The sequence below is a fragment of the Hippopotamus amphibius genome, chromosome 1, assembly GCF_030028045.1.
Source record: "Hippopotamus amphibius kiboko isolate mHipAmp2 chromosome 1, mHipAmp2.hap2, whole genome shotgun sequence".
NCBI classification, from domain to species: Eukaryota; Metazoa; Chordata; class Mammalia; order Artiodactyla; family Hippopotamidae; genus Hippopotamus; species Hippopotamus amphibius.
Window position 1 is genome coordinate 41,887,740 of NC_080186.1, and position 22,810 is coordinate 41,910,549.

The 22,810-nt window shown below is 41.5% G+C and overlaps 1 protein-coding gene across 12 annotated transcripts in view; it reads right to left on the reverse strand.

Moving 5' to 3' along the window:
- Positions 1-509: 509 nt before the first annotated feature.
- Positions 510-22,810, reverse strand: part of FAF1 (Fas associated factor 1) — a 463,179-nt gene continuing 440,878 nt past the window's right edge. For 7 of the 12 annotated variants that reach the window (XM_057710484.1, XM_057710451.1, XM_057710469.1 and 4 more), the window contains 2 exons: positions 15,869-16,019; positions 510-762 (listed from right to left, as the gene is read on the reverse strand). In XM_057710484.1, the coding sequence (XP_057566467.1) occupies positions 740-762; positions 15,869-16,019 (174 nt within the window). In that variant the 3' untranslated portion in view covers positions 510-739. Of the gene's footprint in view, positions 763-12,400; positions 12,486-15,868; positions 16,020-22,810 lie in introns of all 12 variants that reach the window. The other 5 variants (XM_057710421.1, XM_057710460.1, XM_057710412.1 and 2 more) reach the window with 3 other exon arrangements.

The window sequence follows — 22,810 nt, forward strand, 5'->3', positions numbered from 1 at the left end:
ACACCAAATACCTCCTAGATGGAACCTGGGGACCCAAGGCAGCAGCAGTAAATAAATACCTTGCATACATGCCAAATGCAGTCCTCAAACACAACCTTACACCTTAGTAAAGAAGTCAGGAAGTACCAACAAAAATGATATGCTTTTTTTTTCCTACAACAGTGTTTAATCTCCACGCCAAGAAGTCCCATTTGATGTTTTCCCCCTGCCTCTTAAAATCAGGTGGCAAAGTAGAAATCCAGTCATGAAAAGAAAAAGGCAGAGGTGTGTGAGCCCTGGCTCAATGAGACATATCAAATACACAGCAGCCTGGTGTCACAGGTCAGACAGAACTGCCCAGACACTGTGTGGAGAAGATGGGCACTGGAGAGGTAAAAATCCTACTTCATGATCACTCACACTTCAACAGTGCATTAGTCATTGAACAAGAGAGAGGTGAAGGGGGTAAGGGAGGCAGAGTTGTAATTCTCTACAATGAGGGTTGGGAACATATACTCGTGGATGGGAAATTTTAAGTAGCTATGTTTATTATTACTTTTTTCCAGCAATCTTGCAAGAGGCAGAAGTGTGACATTGAATTGAGTGAGACGAGCGTGTAGGTGGGTTGGCGAGGAGCCCTTCTCTTGATGCAGGCCTCTGGCTTGTCAAGGAACGGCTGGTTCCACCGCTGGGCCATGTTTACTCTTTTGCTTCAAGGAAAAGGGTTTCTTGAGGGAACAACTTTACCTCCAATAATGATTTATTTGGGTCCAGCTGGGTTACCTAAAAAGAAAGAAAACACATACTCAAAAGACTGGAAGAAGCACTGTTTTCTCTCATGGCAATTAGATCCTATCCTGCACAGTGATTGTGAGCCTACTATGCATGGGCATGAGCATTTTCACATCTGCTATCTCATTTGATCCCCAAAATAACCTGTGAGGTGGATGTTGTTACTCTCATTTTATAACTGAGGAAACCAGGGCTCAGAGAGGTCAAGTCTCACAGTTTAGTGGAAGAACTAGCATCTGACCTCAGGGCATAGGTTCAGGAGACTGAACCTCTTTCTAGGCAGGTGGAGGCCAGCAGAGCAGGAGGGCCTTAGGAAAGGGTGCTGGTTAAACAAGTGACTGGCATTGCTGGGGACCCGTGCTTGGTTAACTACTGACAGCGGGAGGGCCTTTTCTGCTTTGTGGGAAAGAGCTAAGCTTTGGGGGCTGATCTTCCTGCTAAACATACCTGTAGTGAACTAGGGAGTGCCCATCCCACTGTGCCCAGAGACGAGCATCTTCCCTGCTGAGAAGCTCCCCAGGAAGGCATATCACAGTCTCCTTATTGGTGATGGTGAAGATACTTAGTTCCAAAAAATGAGTCAATGTCATAATATGACTTTATATTTTAGAAATAAAAAATGATTATCTTATAATATGAATTATAGAGAAGAAAGCTAGACAAAATCTTCTTGGCTCAATTGGGATATGTTAATCATATAGGAACCCTACATTAGGTTTATGGCCTCCTAGGTTAGGGGTAAGGATGTGATGTGGAGGTTTTCTGAATCTGAGAGTGAGAGAAAAAAGCCTAAAATTTCCTAAAGGGAACATAAATTTTAAAAAGCTGAGAAATACTAGGACAATAGGTTTTGGAACCAGAAAGATTCTGGTTTAAATCACAGCTGTGTTGGCTATTAGCTTTGTGGCTTTGGAGTTAGTATCAACCTTGTAGGACTGATGTGAGGATTAAGTGAGAAAAAACATATAATTAGCACAGTGTCTGGCACAGAGCAGATGTTCAATGAGGGCTGCTGTGTATGTGAGCAACTGTAAGGATGGACGACGGACACAGATAAATGGACAGCTCCGAGTGTGTGTGATGGGAGGCCAGGCAGTCTGCTCTGTCAGATGTGTACAGGAGCTCTGGGCCCCTGGGCAGAGACTACAGCACTTGAGACTGGCAGTCGTGTTCTCTGCTCAACTCAAGCCACACCTAATGAGATGGCTCTGCTGTCTTCTCCAAGCCAATGGGGAGGGGACACCCTGGGGGCCTGAGTGTCACAGGCAGGATGGCGAGCTGAAGGAGGAACACTATCTTTGACTGTATCCAGATGGAAACCTGGTATGCCCAGGAGGGTCATTAGGGAGACGCATCCGCCTCCAGAATCCTCTGTGCTTATAAGGAACCCATAGCAAGGCTGCTCTACTGGCCTCTCTTGGGCTCTGGGCAGATGGGCAGGCAAGGTGGTGGGGAGGGCCTAGCCTGCTGTCTGTCTCCCACTGCACTGGGGGGCAAGCTGCTGGCAAATGTTTACCCACTTCCCCAATTAATGTACAACACTGCGCTGGCTTCTGTCAACAAACAGAGCTACGCTGCCTCTGCTTCTGACTCGTTGGCATTTTCTGCCCAGCTGCTTCCGCAATTGTTCTTAATTAATATGCCAGAGCTCTTCCGGCATCTTCTACGTTGTTATTTGTGGTTTGTAAATATGATGCTTGCTGGTTGAAACCAAAATCATAATAGTGCCAGAGCTGTGCATACCGGCAGAAAGATACGCTAAGAAGCAAAAGAGGTTGGGAGGTTGGAGCCTCGGGGCCACGTTGTCAATATGCAAGGTTAGATGTTCAGAAAACACACCCAGTTTTCATGGTGACTGATTTTCCCTAGTCACTTTAAATGGGAGAGATGGGACTTGAGAAGAAGAAAACTAGAATTTCTTGAACACCTATTACTTGCCAGGCACTTTAAATATGTTATTTCATTTAATCCCTAAACAACCATGCAAGGTAAGATGGAGATGAGAAAACCGAGGCTCCACATGGCTGCCACTTGTTTAAGGCCACATAGGTAGTGAGGGTTTGTCTATACAGTATAATATTGATAGTTAAGAAGAGTGAAGCAACTTAGATTCAAACTCTAGCTCTGTTACTTACTACCTATATGATCTTGATGAAGAAATACAACCCGAGAGCCTCAGTTTTCCCACCTTTAAGATGGGAATAATCAGTTTCTCTTTTATAGGTTGTGCTACTTAAATGGAATAATGTTGATGAAGGCTCTGGTACAGAGACTGAACCAGTAAGTGCTCAGCTGGTAGCAGCCATTACTGGCTGGAGTGTTGCCTTGGGTAGGGCCCTGGTCTGGCTAGCTTTAGCTTGAGCTCTTTCATCAAAGTCTCCTGGAGCCCAGGCCTGCACCAGGCTCTCTCTCTTATTTCAATCTTGCTGCTCAGCAGAAGGGCTCTCTTTTCCCCGATAGGGTAATGTCTCCATACCTGGAGACCCCCTTCTATAGCTTCAGTGGGGCTGTGCCACCAATGGACTGCTTCACGTTAAACATGGCTGGGATGGGGCTGCTCCCTCTGGTGCCCCATACACAAGCAATTTTTTCCTCTGAAGGTCATTTCAGACAGAAATTTAAAGTGAACAAGGACAATTTTTGTTTCCATTCTCATCTGTCTGGAGTGGAGAGAAAGACTGTAGGGAACCTAGGGAGGTGCAGGACACCATGTTGTGAGTGGCCACGTTGTGAAATGATCCTGCAGTGTTCTGGGCCCCATTCAGGAATGATGGAGAGTGTGCCAGGAGGGAGCCATTTTCTAAGACACATCTGAAAAATGGGATATGTTTTCCTGAGAGAGGGCACTGCTGCTATAGGGGCAGAGAGGGGGCTGTGTCAGCCCTCTTTGAAGGTCTAGGGCTGGCAAACAGGACAGGTAGACAGAGCAGATGTGTTCTCTGCAGCTCTGGTGGGTAGAGCTGGGACTGATGAGGTAAAATTGTGGGGCAGAACTCAGCTGGTTAGAAAAAACTTTTCAACAGGGCAGCAGCTGCTGGTGTGGCCGCTACTTCTCTTTCTTTTTCCCTTCTTCTGTATCCCCTACACCATCAGCATCATAGCAGCAACGATCACTTACAGTTTACCCTTGAACAACCTAGGGGTTGGGGGTGCCACCTTCCATGCAGCTGAAAATCACATATAACTTATAGTCAGCCCCCCACACAGGCAGTTCCTCCATATCTGTGGTTCCCCTGTACCCAGGGTTCCGCATTCAAGATTCAACCAACTGCTGTAGTAGTGACTACTGGAAAAAGTCCACATACAAATGGACCTGCATAGTTCAGATCCATGTTGTTCAAGGGCCAGTCGTATTTAGTGCCTACCATGAAGCTGGAACCATGCTAAGTACTTTATATAGAATACTTTAGACCTCAAAATAGCCAAATGAAGTATGTATTATTACTGCCATTTTAAGGTTGAACATACCATAGGTTATCTTGCCCAAGGCTGCAGACAGAATAAGGTTTAAAACTCAAGTCTCTCTGACTCCAAAGCTCATGATAACAAGAATGCTTCTGGCCTACATGTTGACAGGCTACCTTGGGAAGATAAAGGGGCAGGGAGGGGAGAGGTGAGTGCACTCTCTGCTGTCCCGAGACGCATTCAAGCAGGGGCTTATTTGAGGAGGAGGAAGATCATGATGAGAAAGCTAACACGTATCAAGCATTTCATTCGCACCAGGCATATCCCAAGCACTTAACAGAAAACAATTTAATTTTCATAATAACCCTCTGACGTAGGTGCAATTATTATTCCCATTTTATAGATGAGGAAACTGAGCCATGGAACAAATTAAAAACTTGCTCAAGGTCTCAAAGTTGTTAAGGGCAGAGCCAGAATGTGAATCAAGGCAATCTAGCTTTGGAATCCATATGTTTAACTACTGGACTATTTTGCCAGAGGTGCTGCTAAGAGTAGAATCCACACAGAGAAGGAAGTTGGAATGAGATGACCTTGAGGTTGTTTCTAACCAAGCTTCTAGGATATAAGATCTTCACTTTAAGAATGGCAAAAGATCAAAGGTCAAGGAAAAAATCTTGAAATGTTTATAAAATACGAATACAAAAACGCAATCTGAGCTTATGTTCTGCCATTTACTTGGGATTTTACTGAATTATTGACTTTCTAAATCAACAGAGAAACCCACCCTTTGGGACTCCCTGGGGGAGGAGGGGCTTTCTCATATAAGAGGTATGGCCTGACTCTGTCTATGTTAGAAAAGGAAAGTCAACCTTCTTGACATTTTGACATTTTATTCATTATAGAATACTTAGGAAACCTGAATAGGTATATATTTTCTCATTAAGTTAATATTTTAGCAAACTGGCTTTGTGAAACTTGTTTATGTTAACAGAAAATGGGATATGTTCTCTGCCAAAGAGAGTTATTCTTTTCTAGGTCACTTTTCTCAGCAGTTTGAACGTTCATGTACATCGTACTTCTATTACTCCCCTGGGCTTCAGTTTTTTGTTTTTTGGTTTTTTTTCCCTGAAAAAGTATAATATTGCTGCTGAGAAAAATGTGAATCAATGTGACAGATTCTCATCCTTAGGCCACAGTGAGTGAGTTCCAGAATGTCAGGGTGGGAAAGCTCCTGAATGCCATATAGTCCAACCCCTGCATTTTATGAGTGGGCAACCTGAGGCGCAGAGAGGTCAAGTGACTTGGCCCAGATCACATAGTTGATAAGCCATAGATTCAGTATCTTATCCATTTCTGACTTCTGCTTTGGGGTTCCTTCTAGTCGCACTATTCTGCTTCTCATTTAAAAAAAGACCCTGAGCATAAACATAACACTATACTACTAGGCTGGGAGCTACCTGAAGGCAGGAGCGGAGTAATACTAAAAATAACAGCAGCAGCAATATAGGAATAGTACTTTATAGTTTGTAAGATATTTACACAAACATCAAATCACAATCTTGCAGGGTTGGTATTATTATCAATCCTTTTTATTTTATTTAATTTTGCTAAAGTAAGCTTTTATTTTGAAATTGAATAAAGGAAAGTCTGGATCTGATATTTTCACATTTAGGAAAAAAAGCTAGGTTCAACAGTCGGTTTTGGACTAAACATCTGCATGCAAAAAAGTGAATCTAGATGTGCAGATCTTACAGTCTTCACAAAAATTAACTCAAAATGGATTGTAGACTTAAATGTAAAACACGAATCTATAAAATTCCTAGAAGATAACACAGGAGAAAATCTAGATGACCTTGGGTACAGTGATGCCTTTTTGGATACAACACCAAAGGCACAATTCATGAAAGAAATAATTGATAAGCTAAACTTCATTAAAATTAAAAACTTTGCTAAAGACACTGTCAAGAGAATGAGAAGACAAGACACAGACCGGGGGAAAATATTTGCAAAAGACACATCTGATATAGAGTTATTATCCAAAATATACAAAGAACTCTTAAAACTCAACAATAAGAAAATGAATAACCCAATTAAAAAATGGGCCAAAGACCTTAAAGACACCTCATTAAAGATCTACAGATGGCAAATAAACATATGAAAAGATACTCCTCTACATCGTATGCCATCAGGGAAATGCAAATTAAAATAACCAGATACCACCACACACCTATTAGAATGGCCAAAATCCAGAACACTGACAATACCAAATGCTGACACTCATGTATTGCTAGTGGGAATGCAAAATGGCATAGCCACTTTGGAAGACAGTTTGGTGGTTTCTTGCCAAATTAACCATATTCTTACTATTTAATTCAGTAATTGCACTCCTTGGTATTTACCCAAAGAAGCTGAAAACCTAAGGTTCACACCAAAACCTGCACAAAGATGTTTAATAAGCACCTTTACTCACAACTGCCAGAACCTGAAAGCAACCAAGATGTCCTGCAGTAGATGAATGGATAAATAAATGGGAACATCCAGACAATGGAATATTATTCAGTGCTAACAAGCTTTCAAAGTACTCTCACATATATTATCCAAACCTTAGAGCTATCCTAAGAGATTGGACTAATTTATCCTCATTTTTGCAGATGAGAACACCAAAGCTCAAATAGGGTCATTACTTACACATGGTCATACAGCTAGAACTTGGTGGAGCTCAGGTCTTCTCATTTCAAATCCTGAGCTCCTTCTACTCTGAGATAGCACAAAGGCTGCATATGTGAATTCCCACCACCCTTCAAAAAGTTTAGGCCCAGATTTTACTTATTTGATTTTCATTTTCAAAAGAAAATAGAATAAATGCCTATTTTGTGACTTATTCCTAAGATGAATATATCTGGCCTTGGTTTTTTTTTTTCTTTAAAAAAAAAATTAATTAATTAATTAATATATTTATTGGCTGCACTGGGTCTTCGTTGCTGCACATGGGCTTTCTCTAGTTGCAGAGAGTGGGGGGCTACTCTTCACTGTGGTGCATGGGCTCCTCATTGCAGTGGCTTCTCTTGTTGCAGAGCATGGGCTCTAGGCACGCGGGCTTCAGCAGTTGTGGCACATGGGCTCAACAGTTGTGGCTCACAGGCTTAGTTGCTCCGCAGCATGTGGTATCTTCCTGGGGCAGGGATTGAACCCATGTCCCCTGCATTGGCAGGTGGATTCTTAACCACTGCGCCATCTAGGAAGTCCTGGCCTTGTTTTTTTTCAAAACTAGCATTTACTTTGAACTTGGGAGAACAACTAATTTTTTTAGTAAGCTATGAGTAACATATTCTGTTAGTTATTCTATTAGAAAGCATGCATATCAAATGTTACAAGTTTCAAAAATAATTGTTAATGTCATTAGTACCAAAAAAGTTACCATTTATTTGGCATTTTATAAGTGCCAGGAACTATACTAGTTGTTCTATGTATTACCTAATTAAATGGTCACAACAATCCTATGAGATAGGTACTCCTATTATTCTCATTTTATAGATGAATTCTCTGGGGTCAAAAATGGTTACGGGACTTGCCCGAGATTACATAGGGAGGTAGGAAAGGTAACACTGGAATTTGCACCCAGGTTTGTGAGTGTCTAGCCTGTTATCTGATGCACTGCCCTTCACTGCCTCTTAACCTCTGATCCTACTTGTAAACCGGGGACAGTTAATGTGACTAAATGGCTTTCCCTTGGCCATTAAGAAAGCAGGCATTCTGCAGCTGTCCTGCCTCACATCCCTGTTGTGGCACAGGCTTTGCTGTTCCCCATAGGAACACAGGCTATCTTTTATTACTGTCACTTTGGTCCTAATAGCTAATTGTCCATTTTCTTTAAACACCTTTTGATGAGCTGGGAATCCTTAAATAGGGCAGTTACACCCACAAAGTATCAGAGGGAGAACTTAAGAGCCACTCTGCAGGTCATGTGCTGATCAGAGCGTGAAAAGGCTTTGGTAGCTATAAAGTCTTTTGCAAACATGAGGGATTGATCATCGTTGTCATCCACAACACCAGCTGCAGCTCCAAGCAACTTCTCTACATTTGCTGCAGGTGGTAATGCAACCCCAAAAAGAACTTCCAATCTGGAAGGGTCCCACTATGGGACTACACTATGGCTTATTTACATCCCAGCATCCGGTGTAGTTTCTGGACCAATCTGTCTCATTGGATCACAGAAAAGAAGTGGCACTGGGGTGAGGGTTTCCAGGAAACAGTGCCAGATTCTATTCTTTCCATTATTAAAGTGTGGTAGGACAACTGTGGTGCTAGAAAGTGAGGCTGGATGGTCTTCTGTGGCTGCAAAGCACAGGATGCCTACAGAACATTTTCTTTCCTTGACTTTTTTAGGTGGGAATAAGGGAGAATAAAAGAAAAGTAAAAGGAAGAACAAAAGAAAACTAAGGTGTAGGCTGCCCTGTCTGTTCTTTGTTTTATCACAATATAATAATAACAATAGTTAACACTTATCGGGAGTTTACTAGGTGCTAACTGTTCCAAGTACTTTATAAGTATACACAACCCTATGAGGGAGGTACCGTTGCCTCTACTTTAAATATGAGGAATAGCAGCTCAGAGAAATTATATAACCTGCCTAAGATTGCACAGGTGGGAAATAACAGAGCAAGGATTTAAAACTAGGTCTGGCTCCAAAATCTGTTTTCTTAAGCACCACACTAGATACTTTTAGTATTGTAGTCATAGACTAGACTATTTATTCTAAGTCTCTTGCTTGGAAAGACTATCCCCTTCATGTAACTGAAGCACGTATCTCCCCACAACAGAGTATATTACTACCTTAGGCATTTGGGCAAATTTCACTCATCTAGCTCCTCAATTATCAAGAACCTAGTAATTGTTAGAGCTGGAGGGGTCTTTAGAGGTCATCTCTGTAACAGATGGGGAAAGAAGAGCCCAGTGAGCAGAAAGAATTTACCCAAGGTTACTCAGCACTCATGGCAGATCTGGGACCAAATCTGGATTCTTCATTCCCAGCCTGTGCCTTTAGACGGGCTGTTTAATGAGGATACCAATTCTAAAGTGTTGCTAATGTCAAAATGGCCTCAAACTTGGCACATTGTTAGGGAGATCCTAGGCACCAAACAAAAAAATGTGACCCTCTCCTTGTACTGGTATCCCTGATGGTGGTTTTGGTCACTGTACTATTTTTTTTTTTTTTAAGTGAAAGCAGGTTTATTGAGAGAGAGACAAATTCCACAGGCAGAATGCAGTCCATCTCATAAGGTGAGAGCAGCCTGGTCACTATACTATTAAACAATGTTAGTGGGGAAGGCCCAGAGGGAATACAAGACTTCTATTAAGAAGGTTTGGGTGGGGTGGGGTGGGGAAAGCCTCTTTAGTCTAGAAGCACAAGAAGATCCAAGTCAGCAGAATGAACATAAAAAGCACAAAAAGAATAAGAACAGACACGTCTCCTCATCCTGGGAAGCCCAAGATTAGTCCTGTCCCTCTTGGGCTCTGGAAGACACAATTTCAAGTAACAAAAAGGAACTCCTGCTTTACAGAATGGTTTGCAAGCTCACTGTTTCTGAAAGCTTAACAAACAGGTATAGGCAAATTCACAAATGAGGCTTCTGGATAGTGGCAAGAGAAATCCAGTGCAGATCGGCTCTAGTGGTGTTCCAGGTTACAGGCGTACCAAGATGCTGGTCTCATCCCTCAAAGCAGCCAGAATCCTCAGGGCTAGGTTACCTCTGACCCTGAGCGACCTGGTATGATTACCCCAATGATGCACACAAACATTTTCAATGTGTATGATGCTGCGAAACAGGCTGGAAAGCAATGATCAAGGGGACATGCCTCACTTTCAGAGGCTGATATCATGGAAGGCAGGCAGGCTCTTGTAGAAAAGGCTCCTAGGATGCCTCTGATAAAAGACTGGTCCACAACACTAACCACTGTGTTTGGAACAGGGCACTAAGAGACAAATGAAAGGAGAGGAAGCTGTTAACTGGTTAGATTCAGAATGGCTACTTCAGCTTAAAACTCTCTGAGAAACTCTGATTATTGTTTGTCCCAGGTCACCAGTAGACATGGATTAAGTGCTAATTAGGGAGGCAGTAAGAAAAAGTTCCAGTGAATTTTGAATCTTGGTTCTGCATGAGTATGCTTGAACAAGTCATTTAACCTCCAGAAAACCCAAATTTCTCATCTGTAACGACAACATCATTCAACACCTAATAAGCTCTAATAGACCATTTCTCTCTGGGTCTTTCCTGCCACTCGAGAGAGAGTTGAAAAAAATATCTGAGCCTGTCTCTCTCCTACTTAAAACTCTTATGTGATTCCTGACTACAACAGGATAGTTCCTTTTTTGCTTTGACTCATTTCCCCCAATTTGTAAATGGGTGGTGTTTCTGGCAAGGCTCATAGCACGCCTATAGTGGAAGACGTGGCCGTAAAGACAGCTTGGAGATAGATTGTGAAGTTTTCAAATGCCTTATTAGGTTTAAACTTCTGGAAAAAACTTTTCTCCCTGGCTTCAGAGAGATCTGAAATGGCAAACTACATGTACTCTTCAGGCAGAGTGGCTGGGGAGAAAGTAAGCATTTTGAATGCATTTTAATACTCAAACAGGGCCGTGAGAGCTGGTGTGTGCGTAACTGCACGCAAACACCGCTCAAGAGCTGGAGCTTTGAACAGGAGTTAAAAGAGTTGAGTCCCTAACGACATACAAAAGACTTGCTGGTGTGATTTATTCTGATGTATTTACTTATCCAATTACCAAAACAGCAGGAGATCATTAAATTTTCTAGTTACCAGATGCAGCACGTTCAATATCTTAAATGTTACCAAGGCTCTCTCTGAGCTATTCTGATATTACATTTCATCTGCCCAAATCTTATTAAACTGGAAGCCAAGAATCATGAACAGAGCAGGTGTTTTCTTTAAAGGTTGGTCTAGTGGGTGCCTGTACTATACCAAACTTATACCAGTAGCTCCCAAATGCATGGATTTAAGGAAAAGTACCATGATGAGAAACAAAAGTATTTCAGAGAGAAGATGTTAAGAAAGCGGTACTTGAAGGTAGCTGGAGACATGCATTTTACCTGGCCAGAAATTTCTTCATGCTCATTTCTTATCAGTTCAGTCCTGATGTCCACAGACGGTCAGGCCTCAGAGTAGAGGAGGAGAGAAGGGAGCAAGCACCCTCTGAGTGACTGCAAACCTGGCTACTAACCCTAGCATACTACTTCTGACCACCTGTGTGATCTTGAGCAAGTCACCTTTCCTCCTCTGAGTTCCCTTGTTTGTTAAACAAAGATGTTGACGTCTGATGCAACACCTTATAGGCCTGTGACGAGCATCATCACAGCTTGTCTTCATGGAAGTATCTCCGGGATAAGACTGAATAACTTAACAGCAAGACTGTTTCCTGTTTCTGTATCCCGAGCATCCAGCAAAGAATCTGGTGCATTATATGCTCTCAATAAGTGCTTGTTGAATAAATGATCAAACCAGAGAATATACATCATGGAACATTGAAAAATACAGAGCAAACCTTTATTAACAACATCTTAGGAATAAGTCACAAAACAGGCATTTATTCTATTTTCTTTTGAAAATGAAAATCAAATAAGTAAAATCTGGGCCTAAACTTTTTGAAGGGTGGTGGTGGCTTGGCCCCAACATTCTTTACTATTTTGATCTCTAAATACTATTCCCTTGGGACTTCCTTGGTGGTCTAGTGGTAAAGAATCTGCCATGCAATGCAGGGGACATGGGTTCGGTCCCTGGTCAGGGAAATAAGATCCCACAGGCTGTGGGGCAACTAAACCCACATGCCACAACTACTGAGCTCATGTGCCTCAACTAGAGAGCTTGCTTGCTGCAAACTACAGAGACTACATGCCCTGGAGCCTGCACACCACAACTAGAGAAGAGAAAACCCACACACCACAACTAGAGAGAAGCCCATGTGCCTCAATGAAGATCCCATATGCCGCAACCAAGACCCGATGCAACCAAAAATAAATAAATACAATAAATACATAATAAATAAATCTTAAAAAAAATACTATTCCCTCAAAGACCTTATGCTCCAATAGACCAGAGCAATTTGCTATTCCCCATTTATGTCTCATGCTTCTCTTCCCTGAACCTTTGCTTATGTTGTTTCTGCTATTGGACTGTCCTTTCTCCCCAGTTCCACATGTTAAAAACTTACACAGCCTTCAAAGCTCAGTTCAACTGCTGAGTGAAACCAGGCCTAAGTGACAGAGCATCTTCTCCCATTCACTGGGCCATGCCTCCTGTGAGAAAGGGGACACACATGTTCACTATGGTCTTTTCATCATACTCCTGTTCCACTCCCCTGCATGTGGCCAATTCACATTTTTTAAATATAAATTTATTTATTTATTTATTTATTTATTTACTGGCTGCGTTGAGGTTCTGTTGCTGCATGCATGCTTTCTCTAGCTGCGGCGAGCTGGGGCTACTCTTCATTGCTGTGCATGGGCCTCTCAGTGCAGTGGCTTCTCTTGTTGTGGAGCACAGGCTTCAGGCGCGTGGGCTTCAGCAGTTGTGGCTCAAGGGCTCAGTAGTTGCAGCTCGTGGGCTCTAGAGCACAGGCTCAGTAGTTGTGGCACACAGGCTTAGTTGCTCTGTGGCATGTGGGATCTTCCTGGACCAGGGATCAAACCCATGTCCCCTGCATTGGCAGGCAGATTCTTAACCACTGAGCCACCAGGGAATTCCCTGGCAAATTCACATTTGCTTAACTATTATCTTTGCATCCCCTTAGGCTTCTCAGACAAGGTGGCTCAAAGGTCTGCTGGCAGGCTCAAGGTAAGTGTTTAAACTGTCAAATAGGCACAGGTAATGCCAACCTTGTCCTTTGTTAAAATAGTACTCCTGTACTTTGACCAGGCAAAATGACCCATTTCTGGAGGACCTACCCCAAAGGATCAGATACAGTCTCAGAATGAGTTATCTGTCTGTTCCATCTCTCAGGTTATTTTGGAGTTGTCTATGAGTCTGTCTCTCCAGTTACACTGAATTCCGAGGGCATGTAATGAGGTCTTACGGGCTACCTATCCCCAAGGTCTAGTATACTGCCAGAAATGGTGTGAATTCAACAAATGTTTGCTAAAAGACTGACCTACTGAATGGAGGCTCCCTGCTCCTTCCTAGAGCCTCCACCAACCCAAAGTCAAAAGAAGCCATATCCCCAGACCTCTTCCCCCTTGCCTCATTCCTATGGCAGGCATAGCCTGCCAGCAATATCATCAGCATGTCATCCAGGCAAGTCCTCTAGCTCTGGACTCTCTCCGGCCCTTGCCTCAGTCAGCCCTGCTGCACAGACATAGGGACTGAAAATAAGTTTGCATTAGTTGCCCTTTCAGAAGGGACAGCTTTTTCTCTGTCTATTTAAACTGCTGTTGGAAATGGATAATTAAAAGGATTTAAAAAATCTTAATACTCTAAACAGAGAAAACTGGTTCTGAATTATTAAGCAACATTTTCAATGCATCTGAATAACCTTAAGTGACTTAACTGCCACCTGATCCTAAGCTCTGGCTCAGATAAATAAATGTGAAATATTGTCAAAGCCCCAGCTTATAGGAGCTGCCAGCTACAGTAAATAAAAGCTTAAGTCCCCATAAACTGCCTGGAACAGAGACATTCTCACATAAAAGGAGTGAGAGAAGATGATCTTAAATAAGCCAGTAGGACCGGGAAGCCCACGGTTTTGTTTTAGTTTTCAGAAGAGAGTTGGTAAATGGGGCAGGTATTATCTATATTTAGGTCATTTAATTATAAAATCACATAGTATCAGAGCTGACAGAAGATTAAAAAAGCACTTATTTTAATCTCTTCATATTTCATATGAGGAAAATAGGACCCAGAAAAGTATATACCTTCCTTGAGATCACACAACAAATGAAGAGTAAAAATTCTGTCCCAGGATGCCTGGCTTCCAGCTTTGTCCCCTTTCCACTACACTGCATTCTTCTGAGACTATTCTGCTGGACATGTCAATACGAGGCTGACAACTGGCTGTTAAAAAACACCTGAAATATCTTTTTACATCCCCTCACTTTCGACCTAGGTGTGTCCTTTGCCCTAAAGTGGGTCTCTGGTAGGCAGCATATTGTAGGCTCTTGTTAGAGGTTCCTTAAAAAGCTAAAAATAGAGTTACCGAATGACCCAGCAATCCCACTCCCAGGCATGTATCTGGAAAAGACAAAAACTAATTCAAAAAGATACATGCACCCCAATGTTCATAGCAGCACTATTTACAATAGCAAGGCATGGAAGCAATCTAAGTGTCCACTGACAAGATGAATGGGTAAAGAAGGTGTGGTATACATATACAGTGGAATATTACTCAGCCATAAAAAAGAATGAAATATTGCCATTTGCAGTAACACAGATGGACCTAGAGATTATCACACTAAGTGAAATAAGTTAGACAGAGAAAGGCACATATCATATGATATCACTTATTTGTGGAATCTAAAAAAACGATATAAATGAACTTATTTACAAAACAGAAGTAGACTCACAGGCATAGAAAACAATCTTATGGTTACCAAAGGGGGAAGGGGGATGGGAGGGATAAATCAGGAGTTTAGGACTAACAGATATACACTACTATATATAAAATAGATAAACAAGAAGGACCTACTGTATAGCACAGGGAATTATATTCAATATCTTGTAATAATCTATAGTGGGAAAGAAGCAAGTGTACAGGCAACAAGGCAGGAAGAAAAAGGAATAAGTAAGGGTGAATGTCACTATACTGTGGTCCCTCTCTTGCCTTCCTCAACCATGAGGATACAATAAATTACATATGAGTTTCTGCCTGATGAGATGAGAAATACGAAAACCAAACAAAAACAGTAGATGCATGAATGTGTAGGAATATTTTATTTCTCCTCATTTATTTACTAGACAAATATTTTCTGCGTGTTTACTACAGTGTCAGAAACTGTGCTGGGCACTGGGATATAACAGCGAGCATGGCACCATCTCTGCCCTCAGGGAGTGTAGAGTCTAGGGCAGGATGCGCGAGAAAGCAGCCCCCTGCAATTCAGAACAGTAAAGGCCTACGATACAGAAGAGGGCAGCAGGGGAGCACAGGGAAGGTAAACACCTAACTCAGTCCCAGTGTGTCAATTAACTGCATATTGCTCTTCCTGCTTGTCTCATTCTAACATGCACAACTGTTTCCTATAATCTAATTAACCATTTTACTGACTTATACTTTCATATACAATAAACCAGTATTAGTCGCTTAGTATGCACCAGGCACTTTACTAGGGAACATCCAGATGAATTAGACCTAATCTCAAATAACTTCAGACTTCATGTGTATAATTCTATTTTTTGTTTGTTTTAAAAAAAAATGTATATCTTACCCTCATTCTGTGACTATGTAAACTTGGGCCAAGCATTTCTGCTTTTGGTGTCTGGTTTTTCTAGGCCTTGATCAAGTTACTTTCTTTCTCTGCATCTTGGCTTTCTCATCTATAAAATAAGGGTCTTTTCTAGTTCTCACAGTCTAAAATGCATGCATGAGGAAGGCCTGTTTACACAAGGCTCTTATAACTAGAGGAAGGAAAGTGAAATAAATTGAAAAATCAAAAGAATCTTCAGGTTTGGGATTCTGCCACAGACACTACACCTGAAGCCTTGAGGTCCTGGTTCTGGTGAAGAGCAGGGTGTGGTCTGGGTGAAGCAGGCTGGAGCCGGAGCTGCAACTGGCATTGCAGTGAGGCCCAGGAGATTTGGCACATTGATGAACGTGCTACCGCACTCTGGAACTCCAGCACTGGCTTTGAAAATTACAAGGAGTGTCTAGAAAAGGTTAATCTGCGCATATATACATTTGCAGTTGTTTGTATTTACAATGGGGTTATTATACAGACTTTAAGTGAGCAAAGCGTGTCTGCAAAAGCACCTGGAATACTGAGCACAGAACTAATGATTTTTTATTTATGGCTGGATGGAGCCAGACTGGATTGTTATGTACAGCCTTCAAAAGTTTATTTGATTTCTGATACAGCAGTTTTTAGTGATATAGTGCTTTATAAGCACCTTATAAAATTAAGTTCTAGGGCAAAGTAAGTAATTTTGGAAAGGTTTAAATACATCAACATACCTATACACAATCCTAATAGTCACTCCATTTTATGCTCAGCATGGTGTAGGGAAAAAAACCTGGGTTTTAGGAATCAAATACTGGTATTGATATTTACTGTGTGACCTTGAGAAATTTAGGCTCTCTAAGCTTCTGTGCCCGCATGTGTAAAATGGGGATGATATACATCTTTCAGAGAACTAATATACTTGATTGTGCATATAACAGGCATAAAATAAATGGCTTTAGTCATTGTTATAACCTCCTACTGTTCCAAGTACTTTGTAAATGAGCTAGAAAGGGGCAAAGGCAGATTTTACTAAGGCTCTGAATTCCACTCAACTTCCATGAAATGGCTGTAACTACCTCAAACATATTTTAAAAACTCCATTGTGTATTCCTTTGATCTGGTCAGGGGCATACAATGATGGGTTTTCTTATATAATATCACTGGTTCTCTCAATACCTTTGTGGGTTAGCAAGATCCTTTCCTGTCCTTGCCGTCAGTTTCATCACAATAGCTTAGATATACTGAGCATTTACTATATACTAGCGATTCATAAGTATCACTTCATTTCATTTTTACTACAGCCCTGTGAGGTCGGTATTATCATTAACCTTTTCTTATAGATGAGAAAATTGAGCTACTTAGAGGCTAAGTAATTTGCCCAAGATCAGAAAGCTAGGAAATGCAGAACTGAGACTCAGCCTGGGGCTCCAGAACTCAATCTTTTAACTGCTGCCCTATACTGTCTCTCTGTCCCTCATCTCCTTCAGATCTACTCCATTCACTGCCAGGGCCCTTTCTTGGTACTGAGCCAGCCTCACAATTTAAATCTCTTTATCATCTTTAGAAAGCACCACCTAGACGTTTTCTCCTGGTACCTCAGACTTAACAAATCCCAAAGTGAACTTGCGTCTTCAGCTGTCTTCTTTGATTTCTGCACATGGTAACCATCATCTTCCTAATCATTCAGGCTGGGAACTTATAAGCACCTTTGCAAATCCTCTTCCTACCCTCCCTACCACCCTGACATAGCTAGACAATCACCAAATCTCACTGATTGTTTCTTCTTCCTGATTCTGTGCCTCCTTTTCATCCCTACTGCTGTCATCTTAGTTCTGACTCCCTGTTGTCTTGTCTACCTCAGTACTCCTATCTGATTTCCCTTTCCCAGGCTCTCACTAATCCTTTCTGATAAAAATAATCAACAGGTTTGAGACAGTGGGGAAAAAACAGAAATGGAATCAAAAGACCTAGATGGAGCCATTGCTCTGCAACTTATTAGCTACCCAATTTGTTAGCCATTTGACAGCTCTAAGCTTACATTCCTCATCTTTAATACAAAGGTCAACATCCACCTTAACTTAACTAGTTCAAGTTTCCACTACAGTTGGTTTCGTGAGGGGAAAACTTTGTTTAGCCTATTCACTACTGTATCCCCAATGTCTTACACATAAGAGGTGCTCAAATAGGATTAATGCAAAGAAAACGCTCTAGTATTTTTCATTTCCTGTCTCATTTTCCTCCACACCCAATTTCATATCCTAAATCCCAGTCATAGGAAACTGTGTGAAATCCCCAATAAATGCCCGCTAAGCATAGTGCTGAAGTGCTACCTAGTGTTCCTAAGTGTAAGAAGGCTGTGATGTGCCTTATGGAGACCAGGTGTGTGTTTGATAAGCTTCATTTAGGCATGAGTTATAGTACTATTGGTCATGAGTTCAATGTTAATTTGTCAACATTATATATTAACTACAGTGTCTTTAAACAGAAACACACATAAAACAAGGTTATGTATTGATTGGTTGATGAAAATTTGTGACCAGAGGCTCATAGTAGTTTAACCCTATGTTTCTCCTAGGGGCAACAATTGAGTATTTGCTAATTTAGTGGTTGTAAAAACTTTATACAACATAACTATTGCAAATCATAAGAACTGACTGTACCTTTCAGTTCTAAAACCAATAGCTCTCCACAGCCTTCAGAATAAAATTGCAATTTCTTAGCTTCAGATACATTGCTCACTACAATCTGCACCCCGACACAGACCTTTTTGTTCAGCCAAATCTGTGTATGCGTCATGTTGTGCCTTGCTTGGTGACAAGTGCCTCTTGCCTGCTAGGGTGATCTCCTGGCTTATCTCCCCTACCAGACTTGGCCTTGTAGACCACGGCCATGTTATGATTATCATCACATCCTCCACAGTGTGTGCCACCCACCCATCCTCCGTCCACCCACAATGCAGCGAGCTCCTACTCTGTGATAGGCCTGTATGGTCCCTGTGTCAGAAACAGGGGAAGCAAAGGCAAATAAGACACAGTATAGTTACTGCCCTAACTGAGTTTACACAGAGGAGGCCCTGGAGGACCCTGACATAAACGAAGTAAGTCTCCATGAGGAAATAAGCCTGTCTCTTACCCTAGGAAAAATATCATAAACTAATTCAGGAATGTTTCCAACTATGAAAGAAATCTGCTGTTTTGGTAAAACAGAAAGCAGATATTAAACTCTAGATAGTTCGACCTGAACACCCCCTTCAACCTTTTGTTATTGGTCACGTAAGGTAGACTGATATCCTTCTTGGAAAGATGGTAGTTTTCCAAACAGTTAATAGTGGATAGAGATTCCCTGTCTTCTTGAAACCAAAACATAAAAGAAAAAGTAAGGATAGGAAAGAAGAGTGGGAGTGAAGAGAGAAATAATCACCATTTCCATCATACCAGTTACCATTATTAGATTCTTACTCTGTGTTAAATGCTGTATATATTAAACATTTTACATTTATTCTTTCACTTAATGCTCACAACAACGTTTTGAAGTAGATATGGTTACTCTCACTTTACCAAAAGATTAAGTAATCTCTCTAAGATCACTCAGTGAAAAGTTGATCTAGAATTCAAGGCCAGGTCCATTTGACTCCAGGCCTGTGTATGCTCTTGTTTCAGGCTATAATGCCTCTGAAATGACTGAAAAGAAGAGGTAGTGTTAAATAAATCATCCTTACAGTGTTGATTTATATTTGCTCATAAAACAAGCAAGGAAAAATAAACACCAACAACTCCCCCTTTATTTTAAGTAGCCAGTTTAAAGAAAGTATTATCCCCCTGTGGTGAGGGAAAGTACCTGCAGCTTCAAGAACAACTGCAGGGGCTCTGAGCAGACAACTACAGATTTTGGGGCAAGTTTACGTTGAATATGTTGGTACCCTAGAAAATAGGAGATGGCCATCTCCAGGGAATGAGTTTCCCTCAGGTTCTCTTGAAAATCTCCTTTGAAAATACAGGATTAACTGATACCTGGTAGTATTCTGAGGCTAATTTTACCCTTCACTACAGGACTAAATTCTGCTACAAATGAAGATGAGAGGCAAAGTCAAATGCTTAGATGTTTCCCAGTTTACAGAGTTCCACCTACATATCCAGTAGCAAACGAATTCAGCAGAAGTTAATTTGAGATATGACTATCTTAAAAAATAAAATTATATGTGCAGGGAATAGGCCTGAGGATTATTCCTTTGAAAGGCTTGCTTACAAGGTTGGCATCTGGGAACTTGGTTTTTAGAAGGATGTGCACTATTCCCAGAACTGATAATTGTGGTTCACTGTGCCTCAACTGTTTGTGCAAACAGCATAGTTTATGCCGAACATCTGCTTTTCCTCTGGGATTCTGAGATTTTGGTATATACCAGGCAGAGGGTACCTATGTGATCAGCGCCCAGTGAAACCTCTGGGCACTGAGTTCCTAATAAGCCTCCTTGCTTGGCACCACTTCACATGTGTTGCCTCAAATCATTGCTAGGGGAATTAAGCTCATCCTGTGTGACTCCACTGGGAGAGGGCCCTTAGAAACCTTGCCTGGTTTCTCCTAGACTTCAACCTATGTGCCTTTTCTCTTTGCTGATTTTGCTTTGTATCCTTTTGGTTTAATAAATCACAGCTGTGAGTATGACTACATGCTAAATAAGTCTTCCCAGTTTTGCTATGGAATCATCGAACTCTGGAGTGGTCTTGGAACCCCTGCCTTACAGACGGTGTCAGAAGTGGGATTCAAAAGCCTAGCCAGACTCATCAAAATATGGTGGAAGCCCTGTTTTGCAAAGAAAAAAAAAAAAAGGATGAAGAAGTGGGGAATGGTGAACCTTTCATGCCTGGGTGGATATAGAGTCATTATTCATGGTGTGAAACAGTAGGTGAGCTGACGGTCTGTTGTGAGAGGTAAAATTTACCTCATGGAATTTTAAAATGATAGATCCAATTCCAGGAGAACAGTTTACTGGATCCCCTGACTTCTTTTGGCTGTACTGGCTAAAGTGAGGGGAAAAAAGTGCAGCCTTGTAATGCCTTTGGCTTTTGTTCTCTCTTTCAGGTGGCAAGAGATTGGATGGGCCAAAAATGCTAAAAGTTTATACTGTTTTCTTCTTTAAGGGGAGAAAAAAAAAGTTAAATCAGTTCCCTAGAATGGAGCACAATTTTAGATAAACCAGAGGGAAAATTAAGGGAGAAAAATATATCAGCCATTTCTCCAGTTTCTCTGTTGTCACCCTTCTGCAGCAACCTAGCATGGTTCCCTTCCCGACTTCCTTTGCATTCCAGGAGAGATCCTTCCCCACCAACTTTAATAACAACCCTGTAAATGCTAAATTTACCACTGGAGGGTTAAGTAAATTTGCAATGAGAAAAAAGGAGGGATTAAAATGGTAAAAATTGATATAAAACATTATACAATTCTAATTTCATAAATGCTAGAGGAATCAGCTCAATTAAGCAAAGCTGCAAAGAAAAGGTGTTAGAACACAATTGCCTTGTTTTTTGCTGCTGGTGAGTGGGTTAGAATTTAAACTCTTTGAACAACAAAACAAGTGTCCAGAACTAATGATTTTTGCTTATTGGAGCCTCTGGAAAAAGGGATGCAACATAGAAAAGAGGCAATCTCCAGACAGAGATACACATTGGGAGTTTTAAAAAGCAGTTTTTAGTTTGCTGATGAGCACTTATAAAATCAGATGTCTGATCTTTAGAGGCTTATGATTTTCAAGTATACTGTGCATATTTTTGAGTAGGTAGATATGGACAAGATCCAAAGCGCTTAGGAAAGCCCTGCTTGTCACTTGAACTTAGAACACAGCTGTCTGTACCAATAGCATCTTGGCTTTGCTGCTGCTGCAGAAAAGTTGCTGGCTTCTATTGGAATCCTAAATCCACAAATCCTAATTGTCCAGACCTGACTCTAAACTAAAACCTGATATTGTGTGCTGTGAGTGGCTTCAGCATCAGAATGTACTGTGTGGAACTGTAAACAAGCATAGGCTCAATGAACAGGACTTTGACTCTGGGACCACTGTAGATTTAGGATGCCTCTGGGTGGGGCCTGAAATCACAGACGTTGTCTGTATCATCTGGGTAACATAAAACGCCAACAGGAAAGGGCTTGTTTTTTGATGGAACCATCTAAAATCAAGCTGCTGTCGGGCTTATATTTGATATGGAGACTGAACATATCCCTACAAATTGTCGGAGAGCATATCACGAGGAGTGTGACCCCCTAGCCCACTTCTGACAGAATGGACTCTCAACGCCCTTTGGGGGATGTCTCACTGCTGCTGACTTGTGTTCAGCTTCCCAGAATAGTTGCAACTTGCAACAATGGACTAATAAATAGCTTGACTCTACTTCTGTCACCTTTTTCTGGGAGCACACACCTTAGAAAGACAGTTTGATTATTAAATGCTACTGTTCTCAAAAAAGGGATTGATCTTTCCTAGGCTGCTCACTGGATACGTGAACAGGACAAAAAGGGTGCGAGGTTATATAAAGTTGTTTTAAAAATTTTTCATAATTCAGAATTTTGTACTAATCAACTCCTAAACATGATGTGTCTTTATGGTTACGTTGTATGATTTTCTATAAAAAATCTTTTGTCCTTGTTGCATATACAGTTCTTCCTGAGGAAAGGTCTGGATGAGAGTAGGGGATGATTAAAAAAAAAAAAAAAGTAAAATTATGACTGCTGAGACACAATGATTTTGTAACAAAGGAGAAAAAACAAGACAAATCAAAACCCTGGCACCTGGGGCTGAGGTGGGGGTGCAAGGGAGGGAGAATGCATTAAAGATCTTTGCTTTTCAAAACAGTTTCTGGAAACTTTCCCCTCTTCCTGAAGAAAAACTCCCCATGCTGCCTTTCCAAGCTGCTGCAAGTGCTTTGAATTCAAACTGACTGCTGAGTCTACAATCACACATGACAGTGGTGACTATGAGACAGCAGGGGGTGGCCTCAGCTCCTTAACTTCCAAACAGAACGCCTCCAGATGCTGTCTACACTTATGAGGTGAATGAACTGGTGTCACAGATAAGCAAAACTGTTTGAGACTGCCTTAGGCAGTTCCTCTGAAACCAAGGGCTAAACTAAATTGCCGACTGAGAATCCAACGGTGGGAGGTATCACAGTGGGCCTGACTAATGTACATCCTGCTTGGGGTGCTCT